At 48.8% G+C, this 18,495-nt stretch overlaps 1 protein-coding gene across 16 annotated transcripts in view; it reads right to left on the reverse strand.

Annotated features, from left to right (window-relative positions):
• Positions 1-18,495, reverse strand: part of Mapk8ip3 (mitogen-activated protein kinase 8 interacting protein 3) — a 41,774-nt gene that overhangs the window by 3,928 nt on the left and 19,351 nt on the right. For 2 of the 16 annotated variants that reach the window (XM_036197860.1, XM_036197856.1), the window contains 18 exons: positions 16,568-16,712; positions 12,932-13,178; positions 11,898-12,000; positions 11,257-11,375; positions 8,138-8,149; positions 7,383-7,400; positions 6,210-6,267; positions 5,666-5,818; positions 4,990-5,071; positions 3,992-4,122; positions 3,731-3,787; positions 3,473-3,643; positions 2,676-2,802; positions 1,998-2,093; positions 1,713-1,871; positions 1,030-1,195; positions 273-455; positions 6-195 (listed from right to left, as the gene is read on the reverse strand). In XM_036197860.1, coding sequence (XP_036053753.1) covers positions 6-195; positions 273-455; positions 1,030-1,195; positions 1,713-1,871; positions 1,998-2,093; positions 2,676-2,802; positions 3,473-3,643; positions 3,731-3,787; positions 3,992-4,122; positions 4,990-5,071; positions 5,666-5,818; positions 6,210-6,267; positions 7,383-7,400; positions 8,138-8,149; positions 11,257-11,375; positions 11,898-12,000; positions 12,932-13,178; positions 16,568-16,712 — 2,217 coding nt within the window. Of the gene's footprint in view, positions 1-5; positions 196-272; positions 456-1,029; positions 1,196-1,712; positions 1,872-1,997; positions 2,094-2,675; positions 2,803-3,472; positions 3,644-3,730; positions 3,788-3,991; positions 4,123-4,989; positions 5,072-5,665; positions 5,819-6,209; positions 6,268-7,382; positions 7,401-8,137; positions 8,150-11,256; positions 11,376-11,897; positions 12,001-12,931; positions 13,179-15,082; positions 15,234-16,567; positions 16,713-18,495 lie in introns of those variants that run through there. The other 14 variants (XM_036197870.1, XM_036197867.1, XM_036197861.1 and 11 more) reach the window with 10 other exon arrangements.

Below are 18,495 nucleotides of genomic sequence, written 5' to 3' on the forward strand. Positions count from 1 at the left end.
CCTACCTGACAGGCTGGGTGCTGGAGGGTGGGGTAGGTGCCAGGTCAGTGAAGACATGCTCTGTGAGGGGCCCGGGCCGAACTGTGGTTGCTTCTGGCTCACTGGGACCAGGGTCTGGAACCTCTGTGGCTTCTGTGGCTTCTTCTGTGGATTGGGATGGGTTTACTTTCCCATTGGCAGTAGCTGCCACATCCCCTGTGGAAAGAGAAGTAAGCTTGGCAAGGCAGAGAAAGAGAAATTTGGGGATCTAGAGAAGACCATCTGGGACTCACCCTGCCCCTTGTCCAGTACTGGAGTGTCTCCTCGGGAGGAACAGTTGCTACGAGGTACGTTGCAGCGGGTAGCACAGCCCACCAGAGTGATGCCAGCCAGCACACCATCAGCACCTGAATCTTCAGTGTTAACATCACTGTCGAGGAACATCTCCCCAGGGGGATAGTCACTGTCGCTGGCCGCTGGGGGAATTCGCAGCCCGTCAGTCCAATATCACAAAGTCACCTCAGAGCTCCATCTCAGTGGAGGCAGGGGAAATGGGAACTGTCTGTTTGGCTGGCTCTGCTCTCAGTTAGCCTAGTCTCCACACACGGCAATACCTGGCTCTCTACTCTCAGGCCTAGGGTTAAGCTCATAGTTTGAAAGGAAATTAACTGAGAAATAATGTTCTGCTCCATTATACGAAAGATCCTGAAGAACTTCAGGAGTAGAGGCCATCTCAGCAAATAGGTAAGGTTTCAAAGCAAAGACCTGCAGGGCCCTCAGTACTATCCAGGGGCTGGGCTAAGGGGTTGTGGGGCTGCTGCTGAGGGGTGAAGCCAGGACCTTCGCCTGTACCCTGGAGAGCTTCCTCCTGGACACGTGGAGACAGGTGACTTGACACACTATCTATGCACATTCCTATTTACTCAGTATCCCAGCCCTACCTGGCTGAAAAGGAAGAGCCACTGCCTCAAGCACCAGCTTTGCAGGGCAGTCCATAGACAGCAAGTGCCTGCTGTTAGAGAGCACCTGACAGTGGGAGCCCCAACTCACCAGGAATGCTGGAGATACACAGGACGTGGGCATTGCAGACTGTGAATTGATCCACAACAGTGCCTGGTTGGTTGGCATCAATGATCACCACTTTGCTGGTGGTCAGGGTGCTGGTGAGTATCCATACCCGACTGGAGGTAGCATCCGCCTCAGAGACCTCCTTTGCCTGTTTCAGAACACATTGGAGGGAGATCAAAGCTGGTACCTGAAGTTGGTGTTAAGTCTGGGAATCTCTGGGACTTCCTACAATCTAGCCTTGAATATGGAAATCAATGGATACAGTTATCTTCCCCTACAGCCTACAGAACTATATCTTGATGGTTCATTTCCAAGAAGCTATGAACTTGGAGAGGCTACTCTTGTGGCCTCTAACTCAAGCTGTGACTGTGCTCTGGCTTCACAGCAAATCACTGGGCCTCTCCTGTGAGCAGCCCCTCCTGCTACCTTCTTCTCTGTATGACACAAGGCATGCCTGGCTCTCCCAAGCCTGACCTCTGTTGAACAAGGGCAATAGACAGTTCTACTGCTCCATAGGAAGGCAACCGGGACAATAAAGAGGCAATAATGGTATCTTGGATGTTGGTAGCACCTGCTTCCTCTCCCAGACTTTCAGCCAGAACCTACAGGGAACTATCTAGAGACTTTATGTAGAGTAAAACCACATTCTTGACCAACATACTGACCTTCTTCTTCTCAGGTGATGGGTGGCTGCTCTTGGGCTCCCCTTCTATTTCCCGGTCACAAGTCAGAGGGTCTCTCCCTGGTGTGGGCTTGGCTCCATTGCTAGAGTCCTCTTCATTTGGTTTCCACCCACTCAGGTTGACACCAGCAGCACACCAAAGCTGCAATGGCAGGGCTGTGGGGTCTAGGCATACAGGCTCCTCTGCTGGCCCCTCAGGGGTTCTAGCAATGGAGTCCCTTTGCCCATGGCTCCTTAGGGGCCTCTAAGCAGGGTCCTTAGTGCTCACCTTCATTGTAGGGTCCTTCTCCACCAGAGGGCGGCAATACACAGGGACAGGCACATTTTTCATCCTGTTGTCTTCCTGGCCTCCATTGGGGCTCAGCTGTAACAGAGCAGGAGGTACTGTAGTATGCGGCCAAGTGAGACACATTGGTCTGTAGAAGCCTGAGTCAGCTGCCTGTTGGTGTCTGGTGGACAATGCACTGGGTCTGGCTCTCCTGCCTTCTGTGCTGGTTAGACTCTGTTAACCCGACACAAGCTAGAGTCACCAGGGAAAGGGAACCTCAGACCCCATCAGATTGGTTGGTAAGCATGTATACAGGAGGTGCCACCCTGGGCAGGTGGTCCTGAGCTGTATAAGAAAACAAGCTGAGTATGCAATGGAAAACAAGCCAGTAAACAATGTTCCTCCAGGATTTCTGCTTCAGTTTTCCTTGATGACAGAAATATAAGTCAAATAAACCCATTCTTCACCCAAGCTGGTCTGGACAGTATTTTATCATAGCAAAAGAAAGCAAACTAGAATACTTTCAGAGTTACAGACCCACCAATGTCAGGTAGGAGGGGAACCTTCCTGGCTTGGCTTCTCATGTACACTGTGCCTCCTGGTACTACACCACCGAGCTGGGCCTTGGTGATGCCACTCCCACAACACCCTCTGGACAAGACCCTTTGCCCCAAGTACCTGCTTGTACTTGGCAGGCAGGCTCCACCCACAGGCCTGTAGCCGCCCATCGTCATTGCGCACATGTTCTCGAACCTGGCGATACTGCTCCCGCTTCTGCTCCCGCCGGGCAGAAGAGGTGCAGTCACTGGGTGAGAGGAAAAACGTTACATGTGTTCAAGGTGAGCAGTCTGTGTGAGGCTGGGGCACCCATAGTCCCACTGATCTTCCTGGAAGTGTGCCACGTCTCAGAGCCCACCTGAATCTGTCCTTGCTTTTCCTGGGATGGGGTACTCATCTGACATAGGGTAACTTCCCCCACTATGGGGTGTGACCCTGGGCTTAAGAGATCATTTCCAACTATTCTGGGGCCTGTTCTCTTGCTGGGCACTGAGGTTCAGATGGCAGTGTCACCTAGGTGAGATTACCAGTGGTTACTCACAAAGGTGGCCTGCTACAGCTCCTTGTGACAGCAAGATGCACAACCAAGTGTCAGCAGCAGTATTCAGACCCTAAGGCTACACAGAGGAGGTAGGGGTACTGTGGGACCCAGCACAGTCATCAGACTAAGAGAATGGTCCCTAAGAACTGCAGTTCCTGCCAAAAAGGATTCAGACAGTTCCTGAGCACGAGTTCTTGCTGGGAGTAGTGGGCCTAGAGACAAGCTGTCATCTTTCCTGCTCTTGATAATGCCTGTTCCAGTCAGCAAATTAAAGGTTTGCTCTCTTACTTCAAGCATGGAGTGGAATGGGCTTAGGACACCTGGATGGACCCCTCCCCTTAGTAGGCTGAAGGAGCAGAGGGCTGAGGACACCTACTCATCAGGGAAGAACTCCAGGGGTCGGCTGCCAGCTGAGATCTGGCACATGGCATGGCTGCGACGCTGGCTGAAGCCGGCTGTGGTGGGTGACTTGTAGTGAATGTTCACAGATGGGTAGGACCGTTTGGCCGGAGGAGGGCTGGATGAGGAGCTGAAGAGGCGGCTGAAGCTGCCATGGAGACACAGAGAGTCGAGCCATGTGTGGAGTAACAGCAGGCCAACAGAAGCCTCTCCCTCCCTAGAGCACCATACTCACAACTGCCAGATAGTGGACTTCTTCTTTTCCTGGACAGATGGGTGTTCCCTAGATGCTCTGTAAGGAAGGGTAAAGGAGGAGCTGAATGAGCAGACTCTAGGGCCTTCCAGACTGTTCCAACCCTCTAGGGAAAGGAAATGTGTTGGAGAGCAGCCAACCCCATAGCCTGCTATAATTCTACAACTCCAGCGCAGGAACACAGATCCAACCAGAGCCATGAATTGGTTCAAGAACTGTCAGAGGAAATGCAGAGGGGCACACCTAATCATCTCAGTCCACCGCACAGCCTCCTGCAGCTCCATCAGCCGTTCCTTGTACTGGTTTCGTTCCATGAGCACTCGGGCCATCTCTACTCTTGTGAAGCGTCGGCGCTGGGCCATGGGGATTTTGTCCTGCAGAGGGGAGAACATGGTTCCACCAATGAGGGACAGCAGGACAGTCAAGCGTATATGGCTTCCTTCTGAGATGTCTACCACCTAGATGGGGGTACAGTTAGGAAGATCTAAGGGGAGCAAGTGATGTTGGGGTGAATAGGGCATGGGGAGAGGGTCAGGGCAGCCTGAATGGGGTTTGCTACTCTTCTCCCCAAAGTTGCACCCTGAGCTTGAACAGGATGAACTTGAGGGAGTTGGGAGAAAGTGCACAGGAGTCAGGTCCTCCTTGCACATGGCCCTACCCACTCGGAATCTGCTTTGGTCAGTGTAAGAAAGAGGGCCGAGGTCTGAACTAGCCACTCTTTCATATTCAAAGGTCCACAATCCATGTTCTCAGCCACTCCTAGATTATCCTAAAATAAAAACTCTATAGCAGGGGGAGAGAACATGACATGCCCCAAATGACTGAGCAGATGAATACTGGTGGTGGGGTGTTGTTCTGTTATAAGGAACCCAGCCTGTTCTCCTAAAGGTGCTGTAATACAGGAGGGCAAACTATGATAGCCCGGACCTAATTTGGGGAGGGGAGGAGGTGCAGGCTCAGGGCTTAGTTGCACTCTGCAGATGCTTACTATGCATCTGCAACCTGTTTAGTAACAGAAAACTGTTGGGACTGCAGAAAACATCAATGGGAAAGGGTAAAAAGGTGACCCTGCCTCACTCTAGGGAGGGTCTAATGCCATCAAGTCACTCAATGGAGTAGGAAGACATGAACTGGGTTCAGAGGTCACAAGAGAAGGTTAGGAGGGCCCAGAAGAACCAGCAAGATTAGGAAGCGCTGCCATTCCCAGCCCACCCGTGCCCACAGGTTAATAGTGGATATACCAATTCTGTACAGAGATAGCTGCTTACATCCTCCACCTCTTCTCTGGGCTCACGGCGCGCGATTACTGCCTCTGACTTGACTCTATAGGACGTGGGAAGAAGCAGGCAGGGTAAGAGCTCTGCTAAATGTGCTCCACAGGCCAGACATTTGGCTGCTCTAACCAAAAGCAGGGTGATCCAAGCCCAAGAGGGAGTAAATCAAGGTATCCTGGTAGCCAGGCAAGTCCAGAGCAGGTTCATTCCCACAGGCCCTCCCTACACTGTCCTTCCCATCTCAGAGGGGCTAGAACCAGGGTGCAGGATTTACAAAGATAATGTGGATTTGACCTTGGCTGATTAGAGGGCTGTGGAACAGAGGTGTGGGTGCCCGAGTAGCTATAGGTGCCTGATCAGCCCCTCATGCCTGAAGAATAGGGTGAGCTGTAGCTAAGGATGATACCACCATTTCCAGAAGGGTACATGAAGCAGGACTCTGTACCTGGTGAGGGCACAGAAGACTTGAGAGGAGACAAGGGGGTAGGCAGACAATGGACCTACCTAGTGGCTGGACCTTGAGCAGAGAGTGCACAAAGCTACTAGGAGTAGCAGGGGCTCTGAGATCTCAGAAGTGGAGGCTGCCTTTATTAAGGACATAGAGAGGTGGCGGCTTGGATACCTAAGTCTCTGGTGTTCTCACCTTTTCAGCTCTTCTTCAAGCTCTTTGATTCTGTTTTCCAACTTGACTTTGGCTTGTTTGGCGGCTTCCAGCTCACCCTTCAGCACCTCCTGCTCTCCTGACAGTTGATCAACCTTGGCAATGAGATCGTTCTTCACCACATTCAAAGCATTTCTTTAAAGGGCAGAAAGATGAGGGCTTAATGAGAGCACACGTGCACACTTTTGTGACAAGGACTTCTATTTGTTTTATTTTGAGACAGAACCTTGCTATGTAGCTCAGGCTAGCTTCAAACTCATACTCTTCCTGTGTCTGCCTCTGGAATATCACGAGTACAGGCCTTTGACACATCCTAGCAGGCACATCCTGATCTAGAATGGGAATATCTGTTTGACCTGGGAATTGAATGTAGCAGTCATCCTCACTAAAGGCTCCTTACAGTAAGCTTTCTCAAGGAACCACTTAGGAGTCCAATGGGTTGTTCCCACTAGAGGCGATGCTAACAGTCACGTTTCAGGGGCCATCCAGGCCTGGGTTGGACCCAGCTGGTATAGAAGATTCTTACTTTGTCTCCAGAAGCTGTGAGTTCTCCAGCAGCAGGTTCCCCACTTCTTTGCCCATCCCTGAAATGAAAGGTGGTGAGGTTTCCCTTGAGCCTCTCCTAGTGGACTTTGTTCCAGTGCACCTGCCTCTGCCCCAGACAACAACTGTCTTGGCCCTGGGCCTTCAGGTGAAAAGGGATGAGGGCTTGACATTCCAACCTGCAGCGTAGCTGAGCTGCAAAAGGAGGGGCAATCAGACCTGGAGAGATCCCTGGCCTCATCTACAGCCAGTACAAAGCCCTGCTTTTCCCTGAGTTCACATTGAGCTAGATATTCCTCCTAGCTAGCTTCCAGGAGAAATCCACTCTTGTAGCAGGCCCTGGAGTAGCCCTGTGATGCACTTCATTCCCTGCCTTAGCCATGTCCCTACTCCAGCTCTATGGTTTACCCACAATGAACCAAGGCGTTTCAATGTCACCCACTGGTAAATAAATGTTGGCACTGTGACAAAGGACAGAGATGACAGCACAGTACTCAGAGAGAACCTTTGCCCCAAGGATGATGGCTTACTGCAGTTTGCAGGCCATCATGAGGTTACATGTAGGTCTGGTGGGACCTGGCCCTTAGCAGTGGTGTCAAGAAGCATGGTGAGGGAGTGAATGTGAAAACAGGACCTTTTTGTGGGAAACTGACCCAGCCCTTCTGCCAACAGATTGAGTTCTCTGAATACATATCCTATAATGGCCAAAGAACCAAATTTAATCCCCGGGTTAGCCTTTCCCCATATTGTCTGAAACAGCAAAAGCCCAGTGAAGTGCTGGAGACAGGTCAGCCTGATGTCCATTCTGACCTCCTTTGCTTCAAACCAGGGCCTGTTTCCTCCTGGCAGCCTAAGAGAGAACACCGGGCGCAAGGTCTGTCCTGGGCCTATGGAGCCTCTCATAGACTGACAGTGGTTTATCCATGGTGACCAGCAGCTTGGAGGCAGGGCCACCTCCCACCCCAGCTCAAACAGAATGGAAAGATGGCACCTCACCCCAGGCCTGAGGTACCTGGAAACCCTGAAGCCCCACTCACTGCCATTGGCCCACCATGAAAAACAAAGCAAATGGCTCATGAAGCATGAGAAGATGTTGGATAGAGAGAGGAGGCCAGAAAGAGGAAAAACAGACACTTAAGCAGGGCCTTGGCCTTACCAAAAAAATCATCGCGCACTACGGGAGCATCCCAGTCCCACAGGAGACGGGCAACAGGGCGGGAGGAGGGAGAGAAAAGAAGCGCATTAAGCCTATGTAGACAGCAAGGTGGGAGGTGTTAGGGGCCACTTCTAGCTGGGTTAGAGTTGGCAGCAGAGGGAACAAGAGGGCAGGAGGCTAGATGAAGCCAGGGACTCCTGTGGAACTTTACCTATGGGCAACAGAGCAGACAGCCAGAGGAAATCACACAATAAGAAGCTGTGCCCAGGGGCTTGGCTGCCATTGAACACACTAAAGGGCCACAATTATAGGAGTATGAGGGCCTCAGGGACTCCTGTGCACAGCAGTTCAGCCTGGCTACCCAGGTGGACTGGACTTAACAGGGGTCTCATGGCACCCTAACTTCTGGGGTGTACTGTCATATGTTCCTAGTGGCTCTGTAGATCCCTCAGAAATGGCCCTAAGGCCTTCAGGCCTTTTCTGGCTTGAAGGTGGGGTCACATATTAAGTCTGTCGATAGTCAGTGGGGCAACCCATCTGGGTATTTTGGGCAGTAGCAGTCTGGGAGCAAAGCGCATGGCTATAGGGGCTAAGTGGCCTGGAGCAGCCAGACAGAAATAAGAGGTCAGTGTTCACAGCCCTTGGTGATAGTCAGCAGCAGGGGAGAGTCCCACGTGTATGCCCCACCCCTGCTCCAGCTGCTCTCCACAATGGAAAGAGGGGACCACACGGAGACAGATGGGAGAGATACACACCTGAGAACTCCCCTGGGCCACGTCCAATGAAGCAGAGAGACAGGGAAGGAAGCAACAAAGATCAATTGGTAACTAGAACCAACAAATAAAAAAAAAGCAATAATGATTCAGCCATTCCTATGTTGATGGGCATGAAAAACAAAACACTTCAGCATGTCCAGGTCAACACATCGCATGGATACAGAAACCCTAAAGAGAGAGACCAAAATGGACATCTCTCCTTCTCCAAGGGACCCAGGATAACCCAGTTCTTGTTCATCTCTGCCAGAAATCTGTAGCCTACCCAGCGGTAGGCTAGAACCCAGCAGACCTCAACAATTAATGGCCTGTAAAAAGAAGGATGTGTGTGTTGGTGAGCAAGGATACCAAGGAAGCCCTCCAGAGGGAACAAGCCATGCTGCTGGTGCACATAAGGAGGCCCTGACTTATCACAGATATGCACCTGGAGCTGAATTCAGGGGTCTCCTGTTCAGTCCAGTACTTACAGGAGTAGAGAGAGGGAGAACATGACCTTGAGTGAGGGACAAGAAGAGGATAAGGGAAAAATTACCTTACTGTGAAGAGAAAATAAACCATAGAGTAGTGGGGGGCTGGAGGGCATGGAGTGGTTTGAACAGACCTCACTGGGTACATACAGCCCACTTCAGTACAGACTGCTAGGGGAAAAAATGGGACTAAAGTAGGGAAACACTTATTTTTCCCCAATAAATTTAAGGGAAAAAAAAAAATCTGTTCTGCTTGTGTACTTCCCAGGGAAGTAAAGCAGCATGAACACCCACTTGATTTAAAGAACAAAACAATGTTTGCCACAGAAATCTAATAAAGCAGAGTACCAGTTCCGAAGGGGTATCCTTTTCCTCACCCTCTCTAGACAAGCATCCTATGCTATCCACTTTCCCAGGCAGGTAGTGTGGTATCAGGGACTCTATGCACTTTGGGCATTTTGCACCACTGCTCATCACTATCTTCCTCTGTCACACAAAATGCATTCATTATTCTGCATGCCCATCCAGGACACCAGAGAACTGTGGCCCATCTACCTGTTGTTCCACAGGTACTGATTTACACCTCTTGCGGCCCTCCATACAGAGAGCAGGGCAGCACCAGCTCCTGCCAATGCTCTACAAGTCTCTTGATTAATTTTCACTTTCATCTTTCATTAATCCTGAAGCTAGTTGTTTTTATATCACCTGCACTTTTCTAATTTGCTAATTTTCTATTGTATTTGATTTGCTTCAATGGCAAACACTCACACACACACACACACACACACACACACACACACACACACACACACAGAGACTTCCTTGTCCTTTTCTTTTTTTCTGAATGCTGGAGATCAAATTGGCTCTTGCTAAGCATATGTTCACTGAATGGCACCCTGAATACACACACATACTCTTATCACAGTCACACATGCTGACATTTTCTTTGTTGGTTTTGGTAATGTACAGACCTGGCTTATGGAAATACTCTCCAATATCCTTTCTTAGCTTCACTGCCCTTGTATTTTTGTTTAAATATCTGATCAACCTAGAATTAATTTGTTCTATGGTGTAAGATCAGACAACCATTTTATTACCATAAGAAGTAGAGTTCACATCAGTCCAAACAGCTCTGACCCCATTCTCTTACACATTTGTCTACTTCTCAAGGATAGCTGTTTCTAGACATCTAGGACTGGTTACTACATGGGCAGTCTGCTATAGAAGGAATGAATCTAACCACTGTACACCAGAATGACATAGGTTGGGTCTGCATGTCACAATTCAGATTCCTCTAAGTGATGCAGGGGAATTGCTTGGCTTCTCTGAGCATCAGTTTCCTTATTTGTACATGGAAACACAATCCCCTTATGGTGCATTGTGTGAAGTTAACTGAGCTTCTTAAAATAGTGTATGTTACAACTTATGTTTAATATAGTGTGTGCCAGGCAGATACCTTTTACTACCTTCGCTGCTGATACATGGAGCTGAAAGCCAGGACTCCTGGGCAAAGAGCTCACCACTGTTATCCCAGCTGATGATCCAAAGCAGCATTTACCTAGTGACTTAAGGCTGTGTTTGTGAGAATACAGCATCTCTCCCTCTCCTGCCTTCGAGATGCTCAGAGAGCTGATGAGATGCGTCTCTACAGCCACATATGTTGCTCTGTGTGCTTACTCACTATGTCCTGCTGTCTGAGCCAGACCAATCCTTAAAACCACACGAGCAGCTGTGGCTACAAGCCACAGACGAGACAGACCTCAACACTTGGTCACCATAAGTCACTTGGCCCTGCACTCACAGATTGTACAGTAATGAGTACTGCCTGAGCTCCTTATGACCCATCTGACTTCCACATTCTCCCACATAAAAAGGCTCTAAAACATACCACCAAGAATGGTTCTCATGGCAACCTTAGCTCAGGGTGGCCACTGTCCCACAGAAATGACAGCAGAGTGAGAGATGCACAGCAACACACATGGAAGGATATGTCTTTGTTGCAGCAGAACAGGACTCTGATGCTCACTTCCCCAGAACAAATACCATCACCCTGACTGTGTGGCCACAGTGCCAGCTACATAAGCTCATGAACTGGCTGTCACAGGTACCTCAAAGACCATTCTCTGTGCCCCATGTATCTGAACTTCCACCCTTCACTACCTGACTATGAGGTGGCAGCCCTAGCCAGAGCTGCTGCTCCCTGTGGAGCAATGAGAAGCAGCAGCAGCAGGGTCCTATTCTGCTTAGAAGTGGATGTGGAGGCCTATGTGAGAGGACTGTCCCTTTCCCCAGCACACAGAGGGGTGGCTCTGGAGCCATCCAGGAATGGCTGCTATGGGTGTGTGCTGGAACTGCAGCCCAACATCTCGAGCATTTCCCAGAGTGTGGGCCCTACTCCTAGCACTCAGCTGCCTACAAGACATTCAGGGGAACCAAATGCCAGCAGTATAACTCTGGATAAATTTAAAACTATAAACTGGAGACTTTAGGGGACATTCATAGAATGAAAAATTTACCTTAGTAAGATTATAAAATAAAAGTCCTCAGCCCAAAGGAGGAAAAAAACACAAAACTTTCCCTTCATCGTAAATTAAAAAACAAAAGTCAGAGTCTTAGGTGATAGGCTGTGTTTACCTAGTAGGTCAGCTCCCTCATCCACATCCCCGATGACCTCAGACCCTGCTGTAGATAGTTCATGATACAGGGAGTCAGTGTTGATGCCAAAAGCTTTGTTTACGATTCCCTGGGTCGGGCTGTTGGGATACATACAGAAAGAACAGTTAGGAACCTCACTGCCGTACCACCTGACAACAACCCTAAAAGCTTGTGTTAGGGTCTGCAACTGAGCCCAGATACTAAAAGCCTATAGTGCAACCTTAGGAAGTGGGGCTTAGTGGGAGGAAAGGAGATCACAGAGGGTATGCATTCCAAGGTACTAGTAGACCTTAGCCCTTCCTCTATGTCATAGGCTCCTCTCACCACATTCTTCCTTCATCAATACTATGTTACCACAGGCCCAAAGGCTAAAGCCCTGAAACTTTTGAAGCTGTGAGTCAAAAATCAACACACACACCCCCCCGAAAGGGTTCCTCTGTGTAATAGCCCTGCCTGTCCTGACCTCACTGCTTTGTCACAGGGATAGGAAGCTGACCAATATACCTGTTCAATGACAACCCTGCACTGCGGGTACAGACATGACTGGGGTATGACGATGCCTCATCCCCACCCCCAAAGGCATACTGAATTCCTCATCCAGAGCCTGGTTGAGTGAGCACCTGCTTCCTGTGCGGTCCAGACGGGTTTCCGGACACACATCCAGCTCTGGGGTGGAGTCGATAATGTCCTGAACATCAGACCACTCATCACTGCTACCCATACCTAGTACAGAACATAGGAAATCTGGTGTCAGGGGACAGCCTAAAACTCTGTCTTATTCATAAAGGCTACCTAGGCCTGCATCTATAGAATTCACACTAGTTTCTTCTAGACATGACTGTCAAAAAAGGGTTCTCCTCATACTGGCCAGGTAGATGAAGATTCCAGTACTATGGGAGTCTATGGAAGAGGGCCCATAACAAAGAGACATGCACTGCTGAGGGTAGATCCCACTCCCTGCCGTGTGACATCATTTAGAAACTGGGTCTTTCTCCGTTTTGTTTTTCCAGACAGGGTTTCTCTGTGTAGCCCTGGCCATCTTTGAACTCAAAAGATTCATCTGCCTCTCCTGAGTACTGGGATCAAAGAAGTGCACCACCACCGCCTGTTAGAAACTGGGTCTTTTAATATTTATTTATTTTATTTTTGAGACAGAGTATCATATACCCTAGGCTAGTTTTGAACTCCTGATCCTCCTTCCTCTACCTCCCAAGAGATGGGATTATAGGTGTGGACCACCATGCTCAGCCTGGACTCTGGTCTTAAAGGAAGTGATCAAAGTAAAAGGAGGCCATATATATGGCTCACCTCACTCAATTGGGGTCCCTACGAGATCAAAGCACAGACCTCATGAGGACACAGGGAGGTGGCCCTTTGTAAGTCCAGGAAGAAGGACCTCTGGAGAGACTAGGCCTGGCTGTGTCTTCCTGGTCATCCTACTTCTAGGACAGCTATTTCAAGTGTCTACCTGTGGCACTTGCTATAGAGGCCTTAGCTATTATATTTCTTCAAGCTAAAACCCAAAGAGGAAGAAACACTTCCCAGGTGTGGGCAGCAAAGAAGGTAGTGAGCAGCAGCAGGTATGTGACCTTCCCCCAGGGATGGGATGTCTGGTGGCACACTCCACAGGCAGTGCACCGGAGGGACTACATACCAATGCTGACATTCCGCATCTCCTGGGTCACCTGGACCTCCATGTTACGGCTGTTGCGCTTCTCTCGAGCCCGCTTGTTATTCTTTGTGACAGTACCATAGTCCCCCAGGGCCTGTAGGCTCTCATTGAGTGGCGTGACTGCTGCTGAGGGCACGGAGGACGTGGGTGTGTTGGATTTGGTACCTGTGGTACTGGGTGTTGCAGCTGCTGAAGACTGACCTGACTCAGACATCTCATCATTTGGGCACTAGAGCCAAACAGAGGAAGGAGGAAGAACATCACAGTAGGCCATGGTGCTGTGGATAGTGGTTGCTGAGACCCACGGCTCTGCTTCTCTGTTACATGGCTACAACCAAACAACACTGTGCCCACCTGCTGAGGTAGGGGTCTCCTTTTGACCTAGTTACTCCTGAACAATGATGCTCACTCACAGCTGCCTCAATTTTCCAGAAGCAGCCACAACCTCACAGGATAGAACTTTCAGTTGACACCTGCCATAGGACAGCCCAGCACAATCATGAGTGATGATGTGATGCTACACAGAGGACACGGTGGAAGATAGAGTGGGTGACCTTTGCAGCTGTGCGCTCGTCAGAAACCAATGGCTAACTAGCATAGGGCAAAAGGCTCTACCTAGGGATAAGAAAGTTGCCACCCGGCACTGGGTGGCCAGGTTGTGCTGTACACTAAGCTACTTTACTACTACTGCCTATTACTATTTCTAGGACAGGAATGTTCAGCCCTGGCTGAGGACAGTGGTAGAGAGAGCCACACTGTTACTCTGACTCTGTGGCTGGGACCTCCACTAAGCAGATCATGAGTGCTTATCTCACACATCAGCTGAACCCAAGTTTAGCCTTGAACAACAATGCTGTTCTAGAGGAAACTTAGGCTCTAACAGAGGCCAGCTGCTAACCTTACAAATCTTGTGAGGGAAAAAAAAAAAAAAAAAAACCACTTAAGTGCAAAGGCACTTTAACTGAAACAAAAGTCATTTTTTTCTTATGCTCCTGATAAAAATATTACACAATTTCAATAAAAATTGTCCCTAAACATTCCTCTATTAACTAATATTGATGAATGTATATGACATGGGGCTGAGTAGGTGCCCTGGTCATTCCAGGAAGCAGCTGGCCTTAAGATCTCTTTCTTTGTTTCTCTGTTGGGAAGGCCAAGGATGATGACTAAACATCTCAGGTATGCACTGTACTGGGTTCTAGAGTCTTGTCTTCCAGAGAGAGGGCATGTCTTCAGAAGAGTGTTCTGTTGGGGAGATGTTCACCATTGTGTAGTGAGGAAAGGGAAGTATATAGAATGGCTCTGTACAGAGCTGGGTAAATGCAGAGGGGTATGAACTAACCAGTGCACACCTGGGTCTCATAAGTCAGAGCTGGTTCTGTGGGTGCCTTTGCTCAATTCACTAGGTCACTGCCAGGCCCTAGCATGAGTCTCTCAGTGCTGGATACAGTAAGGACAAGGTTCTGGCTTTATCTACCAAGCTGCTTTATTTCTATACAAGCAATTGTGTAGGGATGCTTGGCAAAGGACTGCTCTCTTGTCACAGTTCATTAGCACTCCCAGCATCATGTTAGTGAAGGCCAAGGATGCTGCTCTGTATCCTACAAGGACCAGGATGGCCCACAGCCAAACACAATTCAGTCCTAGCAAGCAATGCTGAGGCGAGGACCCTAACACCAGCATGTAGTCTGGTCACCTTGGAAATGACTTTGTAACAAAATTCTAGATCTGTATCTGGATCCAGCTTCTGCCCAATATGACAAGGGAGAAACATTTTTCTTCTTTACATCCTTGTGAGTGCCAAAAGAGGTGAGCATGGTTCACATGGAGCCTTTAAGACGTAGCTCTGAAAAGACTTGTGCCTGCCCCTCTTCTAAGTCATCCAGATGCCTTCCAGATGTAGACCTCTGCTGCTGCCACCAAGTAAAGGGCAAAAAACAAACTCCAAGCAGGCCAGGAAGAAGCTAGGGTATGAGTCCCACTCATTTCCAGACCTCCTTCCTCAATGTCCATTTCTGCCTATTGTAAAAATGGGGGCATTTGCCCTTGGGCTATGCCTCCCCGGTGCCCCAACTCTGTTATCCTACAGGGCCACACTTACCCTGGGGATACACCCCCCTGGCCACCACTTACCTAGGGCAAACCTCTCAACCTCCTAAACATCAACGGGGAGCAGTGACCTCCAAATGTATTGCAAAGAACCCACACTCTTAGCGGTCATTCCTCACCATGAGTAGCCACAACTGTTTGGTTAAAACACTACAGTATATAAAAACAAAAAACAAAACAAAAAACAAACAAAAATTAAGAAATTAGAAAAACCTTAAAATCTGGAGCATGAAATAAAAAGAACTTAATGTAATTACTTTTAAAAATAAGAAAAATCAAATAAAACATTCAACAAACTAAAACATAAAACATTATGGTTTAAGAGAAGAACAAAATAGTAGAGACAAAAAAGACATGGTAAGAAGAAAAGCTGGTAAAGCATGGCCCTGAGTGGGTGCCTGGAGGCAGGATGGATCAGGCAAAAGCTTCTATGGCCTTCTTATAGCTTCTCCAAATGCTTAAGGGGAAGCCTTCCCACAGGGACAGTGCGTGAGCAAGTGACTGAGCATGAAAAGCTGGCATAATGGCAAGGCCATGTCTAGATGACCAGGGATAGCAGAGTTCTTATGGGTCTTGCTGTCTTCTTCTCAGGGCACACACACTGACAGGACAGTGAGACATGGCACCAGCACCTCTGTCTCAAAGATCTACTCATTGCCTAAAACAAGAGTAGAAGCAGTGGGTCACTTCTGACAGCCAGCAGCACACAACAGCCCTTGCAGGCAAGCTGGACACAGGCAGAAGAATAGTAAGCCAAGAACAGCAGGAAATTTCAGAGGTTCTGGATTCCACATCCACCAAGTTCAGAGGCCCAAGAGTATAAGTCGCCCAGTTCCCTCTGTAGGAATCTTTACACCAGACCCAGGGCCACCTCCGCCACCCCGGGAAGGCAGTCTCCCTTACCTGGTAATGTTGTAGCTACCTTCCAGGTAGTCTAAGCACACAGACCCCTTGCACAGAAAAGGACCTGGGGCCCTGATGAATAACCTGGCCTTTTCTGGGCTCCATGTTTGGGGTACATACCTGCAGGTGATAGTATCTGCCTTCTCAACTTGTGGCTGAGGAACTATGACCAGACAAGTAGAAAACAGTCCAGGCAAAAAGCTCTCTCATATTTATGCCTCCTCCTAGCAGAAGCTTCTGACTCTAAGATACTGACTGCCGTAAAGTCTCTGGAGTGCCATGCATCCTGGCTAGACTTCTAGTCAGAGGAAGGCATGTATCTGGGGGTATGGTCTGTTGTAGTTAAGTTCAACCTTAATAGACATGGGTTCCTTGGCTGCAGAATGGCCTGAGAAACCAAGGGGACTAGCGTGGATCACAGGTGATAGTGTGAGGTCAAAGAGAACAGGAAGCTCACGCCTCCTGACACTCCAGCTGTTTCTCTGTCCTTGTCTTATGTCAGGGATGATGGACTAACTCAGGGAAAATAGAAAAGACTGAAGTCCCCTGAATGGACACAGGATACCAGTAGTTTAGGGACCCTCACTACACCCACGGCTACAAAACCTGGTAGCTGGAGCTGGACTGCAGCTGGCCGAGGTCACTCAGGTGCCACTGGTCCCCCGCAGGCACGAGCTTGCCCCCCATCTGTGCACGTACCATGCCGTCAGCCAGGGGGAAGACATTCAGAGAGGTGGGACGCTCCTTCCTGCTGCAGTGGGAGGGAGATAAGTACAGGAGTGGATGGTTAGATGGTGCTACGAGAGAACCAAAGTACATTTCTTAGCACAGAGATACTGTCTGATGGACGGCAATGCCTAAAGTGGCATCCCAAAACTCAGGCACTAAGTATCATTTCCACACATTTGAAAACTGTTCGTTAATTAGGACTCGTGTATTTTTCCCTTCCATCACACTCTAACTTTTCTTTTCTTTTCTTTTTTTTTGGTTTTTTGAGACAGGGTTTCTTCTCTATGTGGCACTGGAGCCTGTCCTGGAACTTGATGTGTAGACCAGGCTGACCTCGAACTCACAGAGATCTGCCTGCCTCTGCCTCTCGAGTGCTGGGATTAAAGATGTGCACCACCACTGCCTGGCTGTACTTTAACATTTTTTATTTAGTTTAATTTAATTTTTTTAAAATTATTTTGCTGGGCAGTGGTGGTGTTCTGTCTGTCAAAGAAACCCTGTTTCAAAAAACCAAAAATTATGTGTGTAGGGTTGATTTTGCCTGCATGTACATCTGTGCACATGCATACCTAGTGCAATGGATGCCAGAAGAAGGCATTGGATTCCATGGAACTAGAGTTATAGATGGTTGTGAGCTACCATGTGGATGCTGGGAATGAAACCCACATCCTCTAGAAGAGCAGTCAGCACTCTTAACCCATCAGCCATCTCTCCAGATTCCCTATTTAAATTTTAAATAGAAACAGAGCTAACAATCCTAAATACCAACAAGAGCTTTTCCAATATTTATTATTTTAAAATTCTGTATATATTTGTGTAGTGTGTGGGTATGTGAATGTGAGTCCAGGTGTCAGCTGAGTCCTGAAGGGAGTGTCAGACTCCCTATACCTAAAGGTATAGGCTGTTGTGAGCTGCCTGATGCATGAGCTAGGAACTGAACTCAGGTCCTTTAGAAGAGCAGTGAGTGCTGTTAACTGCTGAGCTATCTCTGCAGTCCCAAGACCTTTATTCTCCCTTCAACAATCAGTTCTCTGGGGCTTCATAGGGCTTTTGTGTATAGGTCTCCACCTTTAATTTTTTTTTAATTTATTTTTATTTTATTGGTGTTTTGCCTGTATGTATGTCTGTGTGAGGGTTTTGGATCCTGGAATTGCAGTTGTGAGCTGCCATGTGGATCCTGGAAATTGCTGCCTGGGAATTGCTGCCACGTGGGTGCCTTCTGGAACCTGGGTCTTCTGGAAAAATAGCCAGTGCTCTTAACTGCTGAGCCATCTCTCCAGCCCTCCTACCTTGTCACTGGCTAGCCTAACTGGCCAGCAAGCTTTGGGGATCTGAGCCCCCACTGAACCATCTCCTCACAGTCCCTTCACAGAGCTTCTCATTGTGAAGTGCCTTAACAGGACATGGTTTCTATGTGCAGATCTACCCAGCCATCATAGCTCACAGAAGGCAGGTCCAGATCCAGGAAATCTGGTAAACTAAAAGTGAAGAGCAAAGCTTGATGTTCACCCCCAAGATTCTCCATGAGTTGTAAATAGTAAACAATAGTGAGGAGAGAGTCCAAAGCCATCCTGTCAGAGACTGCCAATCAAGCAGGTTTGGCCACACACAGGTCTAGGCAACACCACACTCCCAGGGCTGTCTGTCTAAACTGCTCAAAGCTATTCAGGTCAAGCATTAGTCTGCTCATGCCATAGCTTCTGACACTGAGTGTTCAGTACCTAGAGACAGGAGAGGGGAGGTATCTTTCTCTGGGGTCTCAAGGAGCCATGTCCAGAGGCTAGCAACACATACTCTGAAGGCAG

The sequence above is a fragment of the Onychomys torridus genome, chromosome 8 (assembly GCF_903995425.1).
Source record: "Onychomys torridus chromosome 8, mOncTor1.1, whole genome shotgun sequence".
NCBI classification, from domain to species: domain Eukaryota; kingdom Metazoa; phylum Chordata; class Mammalia; order Rodentia; family Cricetidae; genus Onychomys; species Onychomys torridus.